This window comes from Eublepharis macularius, chromosome 1, assembly GCF_028583425.1.
Source record: "Eublepharis macularius isolate TG4126 chromosome 1, MPM_Emac_v1.0, whole genome shotgun sequence".
NCBI classification, from domain to species: Eukaryota; Metazoa; Chordata; class Lepidosauria; order Squamata; family Eublepharidae; genus Eublepharis; species Eublepharis macularius.
The window spans coordinates 125,399,457-125,421,077 of record NC_072790.1 but is presented as its reverse complement, the minus strand read 5'-3'; the positions used below and the strand labels follow the sequence as shown (position 1 = coordinate 125,421,077).

The 21,621-nt window shown below is 44.8% G+C and overlaps 1 protein-coding gene across 3 annotated transcripts in view; it reads right to left on the bottom strand.

Annotated features, from left to right (window-relative positions):
* GRM1 (glutamate metabotropic receptor 1) overlaps positions 1 to 21,621 on the bottom strand; it is a 308,061-nt gene that overhangs the window by 72,872 nt on the left and 213,568 nt on the right. For all 3 annotated transcript variants that reach the window (XM_054977650.1, XM_054977658.1, XM_054977668.1), the window contains exon 3: positions 5,843 to 6,078. In XM_054977650.1, the coding sequence (XP_054833625.1) occupies positions 5,843 to 6,078 (236 nt within the window). The remainder of the gene's footprint in view (positions 1 to 5,842; positions 6,079 to 21,621) is intronic.

The window sequence follows — 21,621 nt, the reverse complement described above, 5'->3', positions numbered from 1 at the left end:
CTACAATGTTACTTCCCCCATATCAAACACCGAAATTAGCAAAAGTACCTTCTTCCACCCCAAGAGCGAAGAGATATTCTCCCAATTTAATTATATCTATGGTCTTAAAACTTTTGGAAAGGTGAATAATCCAAGGAAGATGAAAGTTGCCCTTTTATGGCAAGACAAGTCAGGTAATTGCATCAACTATGCTTAGCTAGTCCAGGAGAGAATAAAAGACAAATGGACTGGTTTTCTTGAGAGACTAGGGATGACCTTCTACCATGTTTTTATCCTACCCTTCATTCAAAAGTGCTCAGAGTTGCATATTTCTTTCATCATCATTACACAGTATTCCATACCGATACAGTGAAGCAGACTGGGCTGAAAGAGATTCATCAACACCTCCATCAGAGCTCAGCTCAAACCTGCAACAGATATATGAGAGGTTACATAGCCCAGATGCCAACTGTACTGCTAGCAGTCAGGAGAAAGCCAACTCCAGCAGTGCAGACCAGGGCTTGGCTTGGATCCGGTTGCCAGAGCTCTGGGAGACGTCACTGGGGTTTAGTTGGTCAGAGCATCACAGAAGTGAGGAACACTCCCCTTGTCCTTAGCAGCTAGAAGGCTGTGACTCTCTTCCCCTCTATCTGAGGAAATGAATGAGGCTACAGAGCAGGAAGGTATGTGGCAGCCTTATTCTGTTCACTTTTCTTCCCACCACTGGGAAAAGTGTTCCTCTTCTTCCTTCCTGGCTTCATTACCCACCTGCAGGAGAGTCACAATCCATTTCTAGGTACTAATCCACAGTTTGAGAACCATTGGATCTCATTGTTATGTTATCAGTCACTGACCACAAAAATTTATCAAACATTTAGCATTCAAACTCACCAACATTTCCATTTTTAATATGAACTTACTCACTTTTAAAATGAGAGTGCCTTGGACTTCTAGGTACATCCTGATCATTTTGAATTTGAGATGAGAGTTGTTAGGTATGAAATCTCATGAGCTGTCAGCTGCTAAACACACCACGTCAGCTGTCAAATACTTCAGAAACTAAATACCATTACAGGCCTGCTATCAGACACTAAGAAATGCTAAATATCATTATGTATCATTAATCAGATACAGTGGAATACTAAGCATTATGTAATTAGTGTTCAAAAATTAAATAGTTTTCAAGCTAATTATTTGACAGCATGTCTAATAGACATACCCAAAGCTGGAGCTCCTGGGTCTCTATTTCCTCCTCGTCAAGTCTTGAGGAACTGTGTGATTTCTAAACAAGGTTCTCTGAATTAGCCAAAGGAAAAGCACTAGTCACATTGCACAGTACCTCTGGCTACATAAGGAAACAAGATTCAAGCCCAGTAGCACCTTAAATACCAACAAGATTTCCAGGGTACAAGGTTTTGAGAATCAAAACTCCCATTGTCAAATACAGTATCTGACAAAGGGAGCTTTGACTCTTGAAAACTTGTACTCTGGAAATCTTGTTGGTATTTAAGGTACTACTGGACTTGAGCATTGTTTTTTTTACTGCAGACCAACATGGTACACGGCACCCACCTGAAACTATCTTCATAAGAAAACAACATTCTCCTAAAAGGAAGTTCCACCTGGATTGGCTGCTAGAGATCCACAGCATAATTAAGATTATCACTCTATTCTGAGTGACCATATATAGAGCTACCTTTATCAAGAGTCACTGTAACTGAAAAAAAAACAGCCTCCAATTTAGTTAGCCATGTTTTCCCTCTTGCCTCTTATACATACAGCACATTTCCCCCCGTACCTGAAATCTGTTTCCTTTCTTTGAATGGCTTCCTTAGCTAATGATATGTGCATCATTCAAGATGATGAAACCCCTCAAACCCCAAGACTGATGCTCTTAGCTATGGTGGATGCAGACCTGAAGATACCATGTGTCCTGCACTACATCTTGGTCAGCAAACGGATACTTTTCATTAATGCTTAAGGAGCATTGTGCAAACAGTCAATCCTTACTTCAATAACGTTGCACAGCGAAGGAAGCTGTGTGTAAATCTGGACCCACTTAAGGGATTTATGCAGTGCAATGTGAACACACACACACATCTATAAACTCAACAGTAGACACAGTATAGATAGTGCATCAAAGCAGAATTTCAGCACCCAAAGGGGAAAAAAATGTAATGAACAGGCTACTGCACTGGCTACAATTTCCAGAGAGGTTTTAAAAAATGACTGAATCTGAGCCTGTATATGGGGCTTGTTTCAAAGGAAAATGGGACGACATAGCCACTAGTGCTATTTCATAAACATTCAGCTAACTTCTAGACGTATGAAGCTGGTGAAAATCAACCTGGTCTACATTGCTGCATCTGGCATACTAACATAAAATTCCTTGCTGCTCTTATCCCTTGTCAAGGTGGAGAAATTAATGCATACTGTCTTTTCATATCAAAAAAGTATTAAAATTAACAGTTCCGTAAAAAAAAAATCAATAGAGATTGTACAATTTTTATTCTATAAAGTGGCCTATCACAGCATGTCCCAGTGATTATTTCAAAAATTTTTATTGCATTTCTTCTTCCCACCAAGATCTGAACAGGCACTGTTTATTATTTTTCACCATAGACTAGCTGAAATGGTCTTTTAAAAAGATTAGAGAATTTATGGAGGCCAAGTCTATATATGATGATTAGTCCATCATAGATGGAACATCCTTGTAAAAGGTTAATGTACTTCTGAAAACAAAATGTAAGGGACAAACAACTGAGGAGGGATGTCATCTTTTTTCATTGCTTGAGCTCTCAGCAACATCTGGTGGGCCACTGTGAGAAAGAGGATGCTGAATGAAATGAATCTTGGGCTGCTTCCACACACGTTGGATAATCCACTTCCAAAGGATTGATAAAGTGCATTGAAAGTGCATTATTCAACGTGTGTGGAAATGGCCATTGTCTTATTCAGCAATTCATATTCTTATAAGAAGGTACCACAGTTAACAGAACAAACTGTCTATAAATGTCATAGAACATTGTCTTTAATAAATAGGTCTTATACCACAACGTTTTAATTTTTTTTTTCTCTTATGTGTGGATCTTTTGAAAAGTTCATAGGCTTTTGAAACATCTGTGATGAGATTCCAGGTACTTGAGCTGATTGGGAACCAATTATTTTCCACATGCTAAAGTCTTGTTTTCCTTAGACAAAAAGGCGATGCACAGAGAATGGAGATAATTAGCATCCCAGTGTTATATATCTAAATAAAACAGTGCCACATTCAGTATCTATAATTTATTATTCTGGTGCTGACTAATCAGATCTTTGCTGATAACAATAGCTAATGACAATATGCAAACTGGTCCTATCAGCCTAGCAGGAAAAAAAATGCTTTAAAAAATGAAACAGGTTTTGTTTTTAAAATTAGAATACAGAAGGCATTTATATGCTCTCTGCAGATAAGGTGACCACAAAGATATAGCCATTCCAGTGCTGTTTCCTATAGTGTCCAGAAAGTTGCCCTTGAAAGCTTACAACCAAACATGAAGGCAAGCTGACTTTTTAAAATTTGGCATAGATTCATTATACCCAGCCTGTCTTCCATTCTTATTTGGGGCAGCATCAGGCACAAAACAATAATTAACGCGTCCTGTAGTTTTACATTGTTCTCTGCCCCCAGGCCTGATATTCAGAGATATACCATCTTTGAGGATACGGGTTGAATGTGCAAGCATTATGGCAAATACCAGTGATATATCACTGTTATTTCTAGACCGGTGATGCATATTTGCCTGCCTGGGGAGGGTAAACTAGTGCTTTGGAAGGTAAAAATACTTTCTGGATAAAAATGTCTAATGGTGAAAATGTTCCAACTTTTACCAAGTCTGTTTGCTTCATTTTTTGCTGCCTCAGTGCCATTTCCCTCTTTATTACTAGGTCTCCTTCCTAAGAACAATCATGTGGACAATCCTGGACTATCAGATATCATTTACCAAACAGGATTCAGTGATAATGATATATAATCAGTCAAATTTAGCTGAAAATGATGTTTTGGGGAACATTCAGGAAGCATTTCTGTCAGCTGTGAGCACCTTACCTCCTGAAAAATTGGTAAAAAGATGGCACTTTTTGATGTTGCTTTAATGTACATGAAAAGTACATCTGCTTTTTTCTTTAATCATTATTTCTTTTGCATACTGATTTAGCTGAAAGGATTACATCTACGTGAACCACTGTAATACATGACTTGCACACAAACATAGTCCATGAAAACAGAATCAATATCCTTAGCTACTGTGCACCTTTACAATAAATCAATTTTATTTGTATTCAGTAAAGCCATAAAAAAGCAGCAGGGGTGGGGGGACGCAACACATATCAAAACAGGTAATTTATGACATAGAAAAGGCGGCATTAACAAATGCCAGTATAGATCAGGTCTAGTTCAACCCCCTACTCAGTTCAGGAAATTCAAAGCAAAAGTATCTCTAACAGAGCCCCCCAGCATTTGACATTTCTTTGAACAAAGTCTTTTGCCTGACTGGAAGTAGAGATTTTCAGGAGACTGACATACAACCCATACATAGACATGAGGATCCCACGTTTACTTTCTGTTACTGGATTTTTTTTTACAAAGAATCATGTTTTATAAATGTTTATATATTTTAAACTTCAGCAAGTACAAAATTGTAACCATCACTGCCATCTCAGTTCTTAGTATCACCATAAAGGTGCCATGTCGTACCTGCAAAACTAATTCTAAAGAATAATTCTGAATAGTCACCTAGTTTAGCAGTATCTATCCAACCGGGCCCTTTTGCACCAGTATGAAGAGGTACAACATGTTTCCCAGGAAGATCTTAAGCATAGGTAGATAGAATCATATTGCTTCCCCCAGACTTGGCAATGTTTAATTTTATAATTGATACTCTCTAAGGCTGAAAACCTTGTTACCTCCAAATGCAGTGCCCTAATTTTTCTGGTTAATTGAATCTCTAAGCATATGAAATCTTTCACCTGTTTTGTATTATCATTATCTGCTTTCTATATGTGCACCTTACACCTCTTGTTTCAGCATAATTCAGCTGTAGGTGTTCCTTTTTACAATATATCCATAAACAAATATTAAATGACATTAACTAATTCTTCTGCTGGCAGCAGGCTATGATTATTAGTCGTATTGCTAAATAACTGTCCTTTTGAGTACTTTTTCATCCGTAATGCTAAAAATGCTTTTGTTTTTTCCCATATCTGTGCATGTAAATTCTAACTATAAACTATATACACTACACTAGTATATACGCTACACGGTAGCCAAGGTATAAATTTTGTTTCAAAATTGTTTTGTCTCTTTCTTAATTGCCTTATCACTGTGAACACAGACTGCATGGGAGAAGTTCAATGGCATTTTCAATGTGAGACTGTGAAAAGAAGCCTGAAGTATTGTTTGTAATCAAGCCAGGTTTTTGCTCTTCTCTTTTACCACTAGCAAATTCATTTCAGAATCAAACATACTTCTGCTTCCTTTCAGCAGGGGTGGAAAGACACTTTCCTTAGTTCAAGAATAGTTATACACAGCAAGAGGTTACCTAAACACTTCCATTTCCACCTTTGAGCTTTCACTTCAAGAATGTCAGGATCAGAATTCATGAGTTTAAAAAACCAGCAGCCAACTGGAACTTCTTCCTGATGTAACATCCAGTCTGCGACCACAATATTGTTAAAGGATTTCCAACCTGGATTTTATTACAATGCACTTTTAGGTCCAATTTATTAAAAAGTGCAACTTCACAGGGCAGGACAAATACTTTAAAACTGACAATGCAAGTGACAACTCCATTACTCAGGAAAAAATATTTTATAAAAACGTTACCAGTGCAATTCTTCTGAAAGTTGGGGTTCTCCAGTGGATGTCCTGGCAGGCGACACTGGAATCTGTGCTGCCAAAATTCTGGGAACCAGGGATTTCTCGTGTTAGCCTCCAAATGCAGTTTCAAAAAATAGTCATCAAATGACAAGACATCTGGAGACTGCAACTTGATCGTAATGCCTCCATTTGCTTCAGCCTCATACCCTTCAATGACTTCGTCTCTATCTGCCCATCCATCACTGGAAGAAAGAAGCAAAAACTGTTAGAAAGGGCTGAAAGTTAGTGCCGATGTGCATCCTGATCTTAATTATTATTATTGCATTTTTTAAAGTAGGTGCCTCTTAGGGTTCAGGTGAAGGAAAATCAACAGCCAGGACAAGAATAATGTTTTTCTTACCATTCATTTAGATTCCAGCAGCTTATAAAATAAGGCATTGTGCAGGCCACAAAATAACCTTGAGAAGGACAAGGGGAGCTGTATCTTAAAATGTGTTTTTCTCTGTTACCTACATGTACCCATCATTAAATGTAGAACCTCAGTAGAACAAATAATGGTTTCTTATGGATGCTTCAGGTTGAGAAAATGGCACAGGGAAAAAGCTTAAGCACCCTCTTCCCACCTGCTATTGTCCCAGTCTGAATTAGGCCCATGTGCACCAGGGAGGCATGGACTCCCGGAATATGTCTGCCAACCCAACCCAGGAGCATATTGACGAAAAACATATTGCAAAGTTAAGTGTATGCAGACAGGCCTACGTGCATATAATGGAACCTCTCTGGACTGTTCCACTTTATAACATTTTGTAATAAAAAAAATCATTTGTAACTTTGCATAATATTACCGTATATTTATAACGTTTTTAAGGATATATTGTAAATTGGCTTGGATTCCCTTTTTTGGAAACAACAGATTCAATTTTTTTAATGCTATGTGTTGCCCCTTACTGGTGCCCCCTACTAGGAAATAACAACACAAACACAATGCTGACAAATATTTACACATACAGAATGCTGACAAATCTTCTGAAAATTCTCTGAATGACATAAGTGAGATTTACTAATAATATGAATTAATTGTCTGATTCTTAGAGAGAAAGAAAACAGTAATGCAATTTAAATCCAAGCCTATTTAAGCTTAAAAATTTTTCAGCAGGTTGGTTGCTGTTGAGAGATGCTTCTATGGGCTTGTGAAACTTGTGTTTGTCTTTTTTCCTGCTGGAGCTGAATGCAGCTTGGGGAAGGGTACATTTTTGATCAAGGAAATTGTACATGGAGGGTGTTCACTATAGCCCTAAGCCATAACACACACACACACACACTGGCTATTTTTTACAGTTCAAATACAATTTGGGGATCCCTAGCATGGCTCTTCCATATTAGGTTCAGTTTGGTCCTAAATAGGATTGCCAACCTCCAGGTGAGGGCTGGAGGTCTCCTAGAATTACATCTGATCGCCAGACTACAAGGATCAGTTATTCTTGAGAAAATTGTTGCTTCGGAGGGTAGATTATATGGCATTATACCCTGCTGAGGATAGTTTCTGTTGATCTGCAGTAGAACAGCAGGACTGAAGTCCAGTGGTACCTTAAAGACCAAAAAGATTTTCAGGGTATGAGCTGCTCATACTCTGAATATTTTATTGGTCTCTAAGATGCCACTGGACTCAAATCCTGCTGTATGCTGCTGAGATCTATCTCCTCCTCAAACTCTACCTTCCCCAGGCTCCATCTCAAAATCTCCAGGAATTTTTCAATCCACTGTTAGCAACCCTATTCCCAAATGAACAGAGCTCTAAGTTGCTGCCAGAGCATTTGCATGTCTCAAAGTCACACAAGTTGATTCTGTAGGAGCCATTTGAGTAGAAACTGCCGTGGTTTTTTTCAAGCCATCCCAATGATGATATGATCTGCCCTCTGCATTCCTGTATTGTCCATACTGGTTTTTTCCTGCCTTTTAAAAATCTCATTTGTGGCAGTTTTTTCCTACTTAAAATGCAATTGCAGCACTAGTCTTCTATAATGATAAAAAACAATAAAATAAAGAATTAGCTGTGCCTTTGTCCTGCTACAAAATAAAAAAAGTACTTACAATGCAATAAGAACACTTTCCCACTGAACAGACCTAAGTAGCAGATCTGCTTAGGATTGTTTCTTAAGCACCTTTTCCCTACTCCAACAAGAGCTGATAATCAAGCACTTGTTGGTGAGAGAATGAAGCAAATGAAGCAGGAAATCTCAAGAAAACAGAAAAAAAATAATTCGCCTGAAACACAGAACAAAAGGGAAGTTTCAGCAAGAAGAACTTGTATTGAAGGGAATTTACTTTGAAGTAGTTATATTGTAGGATGTTGTCCATGGGGGCTGGATTTTTATGGTGTGGAAGTCTCATTTCAATTTCACTTGCAGCTGAATGTAGAAAAAAATTACTAAGGGACATAAAAATTGTGATGGCTGAACATGGATTTGAACCCAAGTCCCGCCCAGTTGAAGAGCAGAAAGCTGCTACATCTGTCTGACTTTGGTGTGGATTAGTAGAACAACCTTAAACTGTTACTTGGGTGTAAGAATTTAGTATATTGGAATACCAGCTGAATAGGTCAGAAGAAAGTTAGATGGGACTCAAATTTTTAAATGTCTTAGGTATCATAAGGTGACAATCCAAAATACACTATTTCTGACTGTCGGATAATTTTCTTGGTGTAACCTTGTCGTTGTGCTCTGAATCTGGCAAGTAGTACAATTAAAAGTACTGTTGCTGTCTGAGGCGTTGAAAGTGTGAAGGCAGAGAAGTTGCTTGGAAGGGACATGTGTGTGGGAGTAGAACCAGCAATCTTGCTCCTCACTGTCATGGAAAAGAGACAACCAACTGTTTTCATTGCTGCTTCATGTTGTGCTTGCCACAATCACCGTAGCTGCCAGTTTTCTACAAGCTGCATTTATTTAGATGCCTCATGTTCCACAACAACAACAAAAATTTATGCTTTTACAGGCACAATACAAAACTGAACAGTATGAGAAATAGCCCAAACATAAGGATTTGCAACCCCAACCGGAATGAAGAGGCAGACACAGGCTTGGATTAAAGGGCCATTTATTAACAAGACCATAACTTAACAAGGCAAGGGCCAACTAAGCGGTACAGGTCAAGCCCTGGGGTCAACACCTGGACCTCCGCCTTGACCTGCCTGGGCGAGCCCCATCGCCCCGGGTATAGGCCATTCCATGAATGGCTGCAACCCGGCCAGCCAGGCAATGGATCCCCCCAGCAAGCACCTAACGCCGCAGCCGTCCAGCATGAGGGTAGGCCTTGTATTTGGGGATCCCCGCAGGATTCTGCCAGTGGTACGGTAGCCGTCAACAAGCATACCGCAATAAATGGCAGACCCTGTTCCCCACACTTGGGGAAACGCCACTGGGAGCTCACCATCCCGCACCCTATTCCCAAAATCTCCTGCCAGTGACCAACTACAGAACCACCTCATAAATTCCTCAACCCTACCCTTAGTGCAAGGTAGGCGAAAAAACCCCTTTTCCCAAAGCCAATCAGGGGAAAAAGGGCAAAAAATTCCTACCTGGCTCTGAAACAGCAGCCAGCTAATCCTGCACTAAAACAGGGAGAGGTGGGTGGGCAGAACGCGTCCAACTGCGGCCGGGAGAAAGCGGAGCCGCCAGAAAACGGCTCCTGGCTCCGCCCCCCGGCCAAAGCCCCGTATGCCCGGGAGGAGGGGAGCCTGCCTCCTTCCTCCGGCAGGGCTGCAAAACTGACTCCCTGCTCAAGCTGCAAGCAGCCGCAGGGTGAGTCACATTGCAACCCCAACCGGAATGAAGAGGCAGACACAGGCTTGGATTAAAGGGCCATTTATTAACAAGACCATAACTTAACAAGGCAAGGGCCAACTAAGCGGTACAGGTCAAGCCCTGGGGTCAACACCTGGACCTCCGCCTTGACCTGCCTGGGCGAGCCCCATCACCCCGGGTATAGGCCATTCCATGAATGGCTGCAACCCGGCCAGCCAGGCAATGGATCCCCCCAGCAAGCACCTAACGCTGCAGCCGTCCAGCATGAGGGTAGGCCTTGTATTTGGGGATCCCCGCAGGATTCTGCCAGTGGTACGGTAGCCGTCAACAAGCATACCGCAATAAATGGCAGACCCTGTTCCCCACACTTGGGGAAACGCCACTGGGAGCTCACCATCCCGCACCCTATTCCCAAAATCTCCTGCCAACGCCAGGGCCAAGCCTCGGCTTAGACCCTCGCGCCCCACAGGTGGCCTAAAGCCAACCGGAGCCCTTGCCGTAGGTCGTCTAGGAATAAATCATTGCCCTCCGGCGACATATGTACACCATCTCCTCTGTAGAGGTGAGCAAATTCGGCCCTAATCTTGGGGTGTGGCAGGTAAATGCCCAAGCCCCAAAGACCTCTTAACGGCGTGGTTAGCCTTACGTCGGGCCCTCTCTATCGCCCTGGGATCTAAGGCTTCCCGCCAAACCCGTCTCTGTAGCGTCTCCGACCACATTATAAGCACGCCCGGCCATCGGCTGCTTATAAAGCTCAGGTCCTCAGCTACCTGCAATGACAGGGCTTTGCCCTGCATCAAACCAAGGTCATTCCCACCCAGGTGAATGACCACAATGTGCGGTGGAGGACCCTTTCGGTCCTGGAACAAGAGGGGCAGCAGGCCGGGCCACCTGAGGCCCCGTCGGCCCTGCCACTCCACAGTGGCCACAGCGCTCAAACCAAGCTGGGATCCATGCTGCGTTCTCCTGGCCTGGTACGCTGCCCAGAACACCATGCTGTGGCCACAAATCAATATCCTCTTCCTCGCATGGCCCGACACGGCACCTGAGGAAAGAGCAATTAGTTCGCCATTTAAAACGGTTGCAGGGGCCGGATATAGGACCGAAACGCCCTTGACCGCCACCTGCCCACTCTCTGAATCGCCTGCTGAGGGTATCCCATAGCAGCTGCTGTGGAGGCCGCCCCAATCCGGAAGGAGTGGGTTCCGAATTTGACCCCCGACAAGCCCATCTTTTTAAGAGCCCTCTCAGTCACAGCCCAAAATTGAAATCTAGTCAAAGGGGCTTGATCTTCGTGGCGGAAGAAGACCCCTTGGGCGTCCCCACGAAGCTTGACATATTCCCTGAGGGCCTTAACAGGGCATAGCTCCTTCTCAGCGCAGGGGCCCAGGAGCAAGGTGGCCCCCTGCTGCTGCTGGTCTGTTTTGGACCTCCTAATTCCAATGCTAACTTTGGCCCCGACAAATTTAATGTCCTGGGCGCTCAAGGCCCGGCCCGATGCATCCGCTCGTGATGACACCACCAGTTCACTGACCCGCAGGGCCCCAAAAAATGCCGTCAATGCAGCAGCATGAAAAAGCTTCTGCTCAAAAACGGATGTACAGATTGCCGCCCATGCAGTTCCCAGCCCCTTCAGCATTGATGGGGAGATGGGCTGCCTCGGGTCACTTGGTGTTTTTGATTCCCTGGCCCATCCTTCCAGCATCTTCTTAATCCTGAAGTCACCCGTGAATTCAGGAAAGCCATGTGCTTTGCTGGCAAAGGCTAAAGCTGCCAGCTGTCCTCTGATGGACTTCACGGCAAGGCCCCGGCCCCGCTGCACAACACAAAAGTGCAGCAGGTGCCCAGGTGGGATGGGCCACGACTGCTGAAGGCCCGCTGATGCCCTGAACTGGAAAAGCTGCCCTACCGCACGGTCGTAGGCCCGGCGCGTACTGGGGGCAATGGACAGCTGGATTGCTCTATTTACTTCCGCCGTCCAAGCTCCCACAGCTCCTGGGGCATCCTCGCCGGCTGCCTGTCGGCCCAGGGGGCAAGCTGCCAGAATCGTTCCATCTGTTGGCGAGACAAAGCGTCTGCCACCCCGTTGTTAACCCCAGGAACGTGTCTGGCCCGAAACAAAATGTTCCTCTGCAAACATTTTAATGTAAAGGCTCTGACCAGCCTCATCACCCTGGGGGATCTAGATGCCATGGTGTTGACCACGTGCACTACAGCCAAGTTGTCACACCAAAAGTGGACCGCTTGGTTCGCCAATTGCGATCCCCAAAGCCAAACGGACACTACCAAGGGAAAGAACTCCAAAAACGTAAGGTCCTTGGACAGTCCCTGGGCTAACCAATCTGCAGGCCATTGGTCAGCACACCAATGCCCCCTGAAAAAGACTCCAAAGCCTGTGGACCCGGAAGCATCAGAGGTGACCTGGAGTTCAGCTTCTAACAGCAGATCCTCCCTCCAGAAGGTCACCCCATTAAAGGTGGCAAGGAATTCCTTCCACACCAATAAGTCCTCCCGCATCCCCTTATTAATTCGCAGGCGATGATGGGGCAACCGCAAGTTCCCCATAGCATCGCACAGCCGCTTGAGGAAAGCCCTCCCAGGCGCCACAGCCTTACAGGCAAAGTTTAAATGGCCAACCAATTGCTGTAACTCGAGGAGAGATACCTTGTCTCTACTCAAGCAGTCTTCCAACCTAGTTCTAAGGTCTACCACTTTCTCCAGTGGCAACCTCAAGGTCTGTTGAACTGTGTCCAGTTCAATGCCCAAAAACGTCAGGACAACAGCCGGTCCCTCAGTTTTCTCATGAGCTAAGGGGACCCCTAGTTCCTCCGCGAGCTCCATGAACCGTGCCAGGAGCCTGGCACACTGCCCAGTGCCAGCAGGCCCAGATACCATAAAATCATCTAAATAATGAACGGTGTCTGGGCAGGCACAGCGACGCCGCAACTCCCATTCCAGAAAGGAACTGAAGCGCTCAAAGGCCGAGCAAGATATGGAACACCCCATAGGAAGGGCCCTGTTCATATAAAACTTGCCCTCAAATGCAAAACCCAGAAGATCAAAGTCTTCCGGGTGAACAGGGAGCAGGCGAAAGGCAGACTTGATATCGCACTTTGCCATCTCAGCTCCCACCCCACACCGGCGCACAACCTTGACTGCTTGGTCAAAGGAAGTGTAGTGCACCGAGCAGAGTTCATCAGGGATGCCATCATTCACCGATCTCCCTTTGGGGAAAGACAAGTGGTGAATGAGGCGAAACTCCCCCGGCGCCTTCTTTGGCACCACCCCCAAAGGAGAGACCCTCAGGGACGGGACAGGTGGGGCATCAAAAGGCCCTAATACCCTGCCCTCAGCACACTCCTTTGAAATCTTATAGCTATTTCTTCCATGCCAGCCACTGACCTAAGGTTGGCTGCCATGAAAGGTGTCCTGGGGCCCTGAAAAGGGATTCGGAAACCAAACTTAAAACCTAAAAGTAAATAGTCAGCGTCCCTGCGCCTTGGGTATACTTGCAGCAACCGCTCAAGTACCCTCAGCCTTACTGGGCTGGGCCCCTTTTCCAGGCCCCTGCTGACCGCCGCCACCCCCAAAGCGTTTTCCACCTTGTCTTCCCCTGGGGCAAGCTGTATGTGCATGGGGTCCTGCGCACACTGGGCATTCATGCCTAAACTTACAAAACTTCCTGTTGCACACCCCTTTGGACGCAAAGTCCCAGCAGAGCAGCCGTGATTGAACCTGCTGCCCCGCAGAGGTGCGGGAACCAAAACTTGGGGCGGGCCGAATAATCATGTGACCGCTATCGGTCCTATCCCCTGCAGAGGACTTGGCGGGACCCATGACCTGCACCCAGAGCTGAATTAAGATCTGATCCCAGGGAAGACTCGGGGTCAAGGCCGCACGCATGCGGAACTCCTCATCATAGCGCAGCCAAGCGACCCCTTCGAAATCTGTATACCCCCTGTATATGATATTCATATACTGGAATAGGGGGAGAGCCCTATGCGGCTGCGCCCTAGCCAAAACCCCAGCGTAGACCAGGAAACCGGGCAGCCAGTGAGCCCAGGACCTGTCAATCCGCCGCCTACGGATTTTTTCCTTATCCCTGTCGTCCAGATCATCCTTATCCTTCTTCTCCAGTTCCCTGAAGAGAAGGGTAAAGACGTCCACATATTCGCCACGGATAATTTTCTCTCGGGTAGCTTGCGTCAAATGATCCCCCAAGGGCAAAGCCGTATCCCCCGGGGGCAAGGCACTATATGGAACAGTGCCATACGCAGGACCAGTGCCATAGGCCAGTGGAAAAGGCCCCAACTGGGAGCCATACCCATATGGCCAGCCCGCAGCCGCAGGCGGCAATCCACCCCCAAACGCGGGGGGGGGCCTGCTGGTGCGCGCAGGCCGGCAATACCGAAGGGCCTGGTACAGGCCAACCCGCTGAGGTGGAAGGATAGGAAGGCCAGCCCTGCCCCACAGAGGGATAAACTGGCGGTTGGACGGCAACACCCGGGGGTTCCTGGTGGCCAATCGGCCCCCACGGCCAAGAACCTTCCTGCTGGTGCGTGGGGGACTTACCATCATCAAAAGGTGGCTCCACTGCTATGGCCACCTGAGCATCCTCCGCTGTGCTCTCCGGCTCGCCTCCCACGTCAGTCATAGACGTAACAGGTTGCCCACTGCCACCAACAGGACCTGGCACATCCCGAGATGATCCCTCGAGGGCAGACAAACGAGACAAGAACTCGTTATAAAAGACCTCCCTAGGCACCTTCTTGGCCACCCGGCCCGGGCGTGCCTGTGCTGTTACTGAACTGGCCCCCCGCTCCCTCTCTAACACCGCTATGCGCTCCATGAGCTCCTTCCTAGTGGGACCGCTGCCCTCATCATCTGAGGACGAAATCACTGGGGTTGGCCTCTTAGGTGCCCGCCGTTTAGCAGGCTGCTTCCCTTTAGATGGGCCGCTACCCTTCATATTGGGCATCCTAACCCCACTATGCTATAAACACCAAAGGCTGCGTACAAAGCTCAGCCTGCAGTACTGCAGCTTACCACTCCGCACCGCAGGACACTGCTGTAGCAGCCCCGGCTAGTCCGCAGGGGGCGCTCACCTCAAGCAGCAAGGCTAGAGGTCCTGAAACAACCCAAGCCAGTCACCAGATGGCGCTTATAACCCAAGAACCCCTGCAATGCCACAGAGCCGCCACTAGATGGCGCTAATACAGATATCCAAAGTAATTTAAACTGGCCACCCAGCCTCCAAAACAAATCTAAAATGGCCACCCAGCCTGTCCCTCTCCGCACAAAATTGCCCCCCTGCCTAAAGGAAGAGGGAAATGGCTGCTGCCAACTGCCCAAGGGCTACGTGGGAGAGGAGGGGGGGAGCCCAAGGGCTACCCGGGGGGGGGTGTAAAAAGGGGGGGGGACAACCACAGCCCGCAAACCCTCTAACCACCCCTGCCCCTCTCCTCCTCAATATAGTGTGTGTGTGTGTATGCTTGCTTAACAACTGCGCCTCTACCACAGGCGCAGTAGGGACGGACGGAAAAAAGGCGGCCCTCCGAAATGGCCGTTGAAGAGCCAAGCGGCGCCCGTCGCCCACGGCCGCGTGACCGCTCAGCCGGCGAAGTGGAAGCGGCGCAAAGACGGCAAGCGGCCAAAAGACGGCACTCAGAGCAACCGCTGCTCAAAGCAGCCCTCTGATGCCTGGCCCCGCAGCACCAAGCAGCTCACTACAGTTGGGCGAGCTGCCCAAGCCAAAGACGCGTTGGAGGAGCAGAGCAGTAAAAACGCTGCTGCTGCCTCCACAGAACGCGTCCAACTGCGGCCGGGAGAAAGCGGAGCCGCCAGAAAACGGCTCCTGGCTCCGCCCCCCGGCCAAAGCCCCGTATGCCCGGGAGGAGGGGAGCCTGCGTCCTTCCTCCGGCAGGGCTGCAAAACTGACTCCCTGCTCAAGCTGCAAGCAGCCGCAGGGTGAGTCACATACTCCCTGTTGGTTCAGATTTACCATAACTATCAACTGGCAACATTTCAGCTAGCAAAATCCTGAGGGGGATTTCCTTCTTCTGTGGTTTATTACTGTGCAGCAGCTGATATTTTTATTTGTTCCTTGTGTACCTGGATACAATTATAGTTACCTAGCCAGCTAGCATTTGGGACCGCATATTTCACAGCTGAGCGTTGCCTTAGGGGAGGCTGGCAAGAAGAAACTGGCTTATTCACCAGCCTTCCCGATCCAAAATACTGTTAGGGTCTATGCAAACAGCTCTGGATTCTCAGCTTCAAGAAATGGCTCCCTGCCTGCTCCCTCCCAGCCAATGCATACCTCTCAACAGAGCATTTACTATGATAGAATCAAAACTGAAGGAAGGCTTGGAGTAACAAAGATCTCAGTGGCAGCTGCAATAATATCCATCCTCCAAGCAAACCTAGGGTTTTGGATAAGATAGTAAAACACACAGTTCAGGCTGCTCTGAGTCTTTTACATGCATAACTCTATTTGTGAATAATGATAAAGCAGTGATCAAAAGAACCAAGTGAAAAGAAGGAGTTGAAAAGCAAGCTTCAAGTTTATACCTTTGAATTTTGTTCCTGGTTTGACATGGATTCCCATTTGGCCCCCCATTGTGAGTCCAGGGTTGGGTTGCCAACCACAAGGTGTGGCCTGGAGTTCTCTGAGAGTTACAACTGATCTCCATTGATATAGATAAAGATGGGTAGCCATGCTAGTCTGTCTGTAGCATTAAAGAGCAATAGTCTAGTAGCACCTATAAGACTAACAAAATTTGTGGTAGGGTATGAGCTTTTGTGAGTCACAGCTCACTTCTTTAGGTACTCATGAAAGCTCATACCCTTCCACAAATTTTGTTAGTGTGGTGCTACTGGACTCTTGCTCTTTTCTACAACTGATCTTCAGAGGTCTGTCTCCCTGGAGATAATGGCAGATTTGGAGGGAGAACCCCATGGCATCATATCATCATCAAGCTCTCTCCTGTCTTCAGATTCTGCCCTCCCCAAACACAACCCAAAAATCTTCCAAACTGAAGTTGGCAACCATATTCCCACTGGTGGTGGGCAATCTCCTGGTGATGGCTGCCTCTGCCTGCTGATCGATGAGAGGAGGCAGGTCTGCACAATGGGCCTGTGTAGGAGGAGGCAGGCTGGGGAAACGGACTAGTGCACACCCATGGCCCCAGTTTATGGCATTACTGCTGGTATGACCTGGAAGCAATGGCATCATATCAGGGCTGATTCTTTAACCATTGGCCCACCTGATTGTTAAACAATCAGCCTTGGCACAACACCATCGCTTCACGGTTGCACCAGAATTGACATCACTGATAGGGGCTGTGGGTACATGTACGTTCACCAATAAGAGAGTGAGTGCCTACTGCCACACCCACACTAGTTGCCTGGGCTACGTGGCAACCCTAGTAATCTTTGATGCCATCTCCTTTCCACTTCCTGCAGATGCAAGTATGACTTGTCTAGGGGTTGTTTCCTGGCACTACTGGGTATGACTGTACAAGCTCATAACAGTATCTAAAGCCTAATTTTGGTTCTGCCATGAATCCTGCCCACTACTGGCAGATAAATTTAGGAAAGAGAAGGGCGGACCAACAGACACGAATTTAGTACCCATATGTTAGTAGCCCTGTGGTGCAGTGTGGTAAGCTGCAGTACTGCAGCCCAAGCTCTGCTCATGACCTGAGTCCAATCCTGGCGGAAGCTGGGTTCAGGTAGCTCAGGGTTGGCTCATCCTTCCTAGGTCAGTAAAATGCGTACCTAGTTTCCTGGGGGTAAAGTGGAGATGACTGGAGAAGGCAATGGCAAACCACCCCATAACAAAAAGTCTGCCAAGAAAACGCTGTGATGTGACATCCTCCCATGGGTCAGTAATGACTTGGTGGTTGCACAGGGGACTACCTTTACCTTTACCTTTTTATGTTAGTAGCCTGTTAAAGGAAAATTCACTACCAGGTTTCTGTTATAATTTCTAATATAGGGAATTTTATGCACTCTGGAGTCTGTACATACTAAAAATAAATATAAATAATATGTGTTGCAAACAATGTTTGGAAAAGCTTCCTAGTTCCCTTTTACAGCTTAACTAAGATGAAAGAGCTATAAGGTTAAAAAGTTGACACACTTATATAGCAAGGAGAAACGGTCTATATTTTGATTGACAGGTTGCCAGGTTCAGTTATAAATTACTCTGGTACAAACATTATCTACTGTTACTGTCCAATAGGTTACAAGATTTGTTTGTTTGTTTTAATTTTTACAGTTAAATGGCAAGATATTAACTTTAGTTCCTGATGCTCAAGTGGCAAAGCTCTGAAAACAAAAATCAAAGTCTTTTCTTTCTAATTTTACATGCAAGAATGTCACTAAGTTTTTACAAGTGAATTGATTTTTCTAAGGTTGATTTTTAAATATTCATTTTCAGTCCAGCCTTAACATTTGGCTGGCAGAATTGTTTAAAATCATAAAATTTTCCATGCCAACTTAAGAAAATTTAGTAAAAATTTTTTTTCTTGTTCAGCTGTGAATGCCCTGACCTGATCTTGTCAGATTTCAGAAGCTAAGCAGGGTTGGCCTTAGTAATTGGATGGGCAACCTCCAATGAAGACCAGGGTTGCAGAGCTACTTGATGAAGCAGGAATTGTTGACACACATTAAATATACATTTCAATTAGGATATTGAATTATACTAGTTTCAACTGAGATGAGCATTTAGATGCATATTTACACCCACATTCTGGCTTTTTAGTGACATATAACCTGAAATGGATTACAGCAACATGCTTGTGATTTATTGTCGAAGGCTTTCACGGCCGGAGAACTATGGTTGTTGTGGATTTTCCAGGCTGTATAGCCGTGGTCTTGGCATTGTAGTTCCTGACGTTTCACCAGCAGCTATGGCTGGCATCTTCAGAGGTGTAGCACCAAAAGACAGAGATCTCTCAGTGTCACTGTGAAGCTAGAACACCTAATTTAGCATCTTGTCACCACAGACAACAATTTATAGGACTTATATTTCTCTTTTATGTACTTATTTGCATAAAGGTAATATTTATATACTTTTTAATGTATTTTTGTTCATTTACATTATTTGTAATCTTCCTTTCTCATTGAGACTTAAGGCTGATTGCACAATGTAAACCAGTGTAATCAATAGGATGACACACGAGGTAATAGGAGTAGAAATTGCACAAATTTGAAACTGAGCCATCATCTGAAAAAAAAGTGTATTTAAATATGACATGTGCAGTGTTGGGTCCAGTTTAACCCCTAGGCTCTTATGTGAGACAGTCAGGGTCAACTGAACTGCATCAAAGATCAAAAGCACAATGTCCTTCAAGTTCTCTGCTTTTCCATTCAGCATCACTTCTGTCTTGTCTGGGTTCAGTTTCCATTTGTTTGTTTTCAGTCAGGATCGTACTTAACTTTATTCACTCCAGTTCATCACACCTCAGTCACTCACCCTAGGTGGCATTAGCATACTGGTGACTCCACAATCCATACATCTGTTCAGGTTCACCAAGCAGATTTGTTATGATGCTCAAAAGTGTGGATGACAGAACTGAATCTTGAAAAAACTCACAGGACCATGTGCCTTTTGAGGAAGGGCACTTTCCTAGTATCACCTTTTGGAACCTAACTTCAAGACTGCAGTGGAGGCATTATGTCTCTGACTCTAAACTCACATGGAGTATGCAGTTCAGGAGGATACCCTGGATGCTATGGAAAGCTGCTGATATTTTCAGGAGCATTTGCAAGACCACACTCCTTTTCCCAAACACATATTTACAAAATCATACTCCTTTCCCAATCACCCACTTGGGTAATCAAGAAAGTTCCTATCCCATAACTAAATAGTACATCAAATTGATATGGATCTTTTTTCAGCAAGTTAATAATAGTCCTCTAATCATCTCTCCATTTAACAGGTAGTTCAGAGTTTTCAAGTATACTCTCAGCTGGTTCACTGATTCCAACTGAGCCAATTATTTTGTGGAAAGTAAAGGCTGTTGCTTTACTGCTAAGTTAGAACTATTTGCTGCAGGATCTGAAGAGGTAGGAAAATTAAACTTCATTCTCAAAGACTCTCATTTAGCATGATGATTGTTGAACCTCCTACTAAAACCAGTAGGGATCTGATGTGGGCATTTGGGGCTGTATGCGCAAGAGACTGCTGGAATATTATAGCACATTGTTTTGGTGCTTCTATTTCTCTTGTAAATTTTTCCCCCTTTGGCTCCCATGCAGCTTGCTTGTGGACAGTCTTCTCATTAATGTTTTGTGAGTTGCCAGCTAGTATTGTTTTACTTTGAAGCAAGCTTTTTTTTAAAAAAATGGGGAGTTAAGCTCAATAGCAATACTTGATCAATTTTAATAACCCGACTTGCCAAAACTAATGTGTTCACATGAATAACCATCTCCTCTGTTTAGTTTATTGAAAAGGAATTACCGCAAGGAGAGAACAGGAGTCCAAGGGTCTCCATACAGAGGAGCAAATGCTCCCATTCTTTTTCTCATGTGAACTTCATCAGAGTTGGGGCTGTTCTACTCAGTCCCAAAATACCTTTACCCACCATAGCAAGGACTATTTCTACTCTAGAAAACAGAACAGTTGGCAAGTCTGCTTGCAGCACACATAATTCAGTGGTGGTGGTAGTGGTGGTGGTGGGGACACCCCCCAGCTACTTAAAATATTCCACTTCCTTAAGTAATTCCATCCATATCTTTTGCTGACCCTTATACCTGAAACTCCATCCCAGAACTCCTACATGGTGCAATATCTCTATCCCTTTAAATCCATTCTCAGAATCCAGTTGTTCCTGTGAAGCCTTTGGCTTAACCCTCTACTCCTCATTCCCAATTGAAACAAAATGTATCTATGTGTTTAACTATATTTGCTTACTGTCTCCCCCCTCACATTTTTCTTTTGCTCTTATCAGCCTGTACAAAGTCTCCTCTGGTGGAAAGTACTCTTCCACCTTAGTGGATTCTGATAAATTACCTCCTTCCAGGCTTCCCACTGCCTGTTTAGAGAACAGGTACAATGGGATCATGATGATGAACCTCATCCAAATTTCCTTTCTTCTCTGAATTTTAGCTGAGGAAGGGACGATGGCGAAATTACACCAGTTACTATTGATGCTCCATGTGCTTTGGCTTAATGTTTACATTTTAAAAATTGTTGATGTACTAAAATTACCTATCATGTTGCTGTCTAGCTAATGAATTGTGATGCACAGAAATGTACAACTGCCATGCAGGGAAAGTTTTGTGCAACAACATCCAATGACAGAAGAATTAAGCTGAAGTGATGATTGGGAAGAGGAGATATATAATGAATGTGAATAATGGGGAGTAAGTATGCCATCTTCAACGTTTATTCATATATTCTCTTCCACCTTCTCACTAAATTTGATCTTAAAAATAAGCATTTGTGGATGAAATGGGCTCTAATACACAAAAATATAGACTACAATAAAAACACAACTCTTGTTTAATTTTACTGCAACAGACTGACGAAGTGGCTCCACTGGAATTATCTCTTTGTGAATTCAGTTTTATTCCTTCATGAATCCGAAATGGCCCATTTCAATCCTGACATTTCAAAGACCCCAAAGTGCAGGGCTGGGCATGCTTGTCCCATTTATGTTCATTGTACCATCAGCATTATAATTCTGGAGAGCACTGTAATAAATCAAACCTACATTGACTACCATACTGATCAGATTACGGGTTCAGGGTTAATTTCTGATATTTACATAGATGCTAATCTGAACAAATATGGTAATATCAGTGCAGTGTAAAAATGTATTTAGATTTTTTCCTCTGGAACTATAACAAGTCATTCATTTAAAAAATATTTATGAATGTTTAAAATGCAAAGCTTACAGTATATTACATCAATAGCTTATATGGCACAGCTGGCCCAGATACAGCATATAAATTGATGGTGTGTCTGCTTCCTTA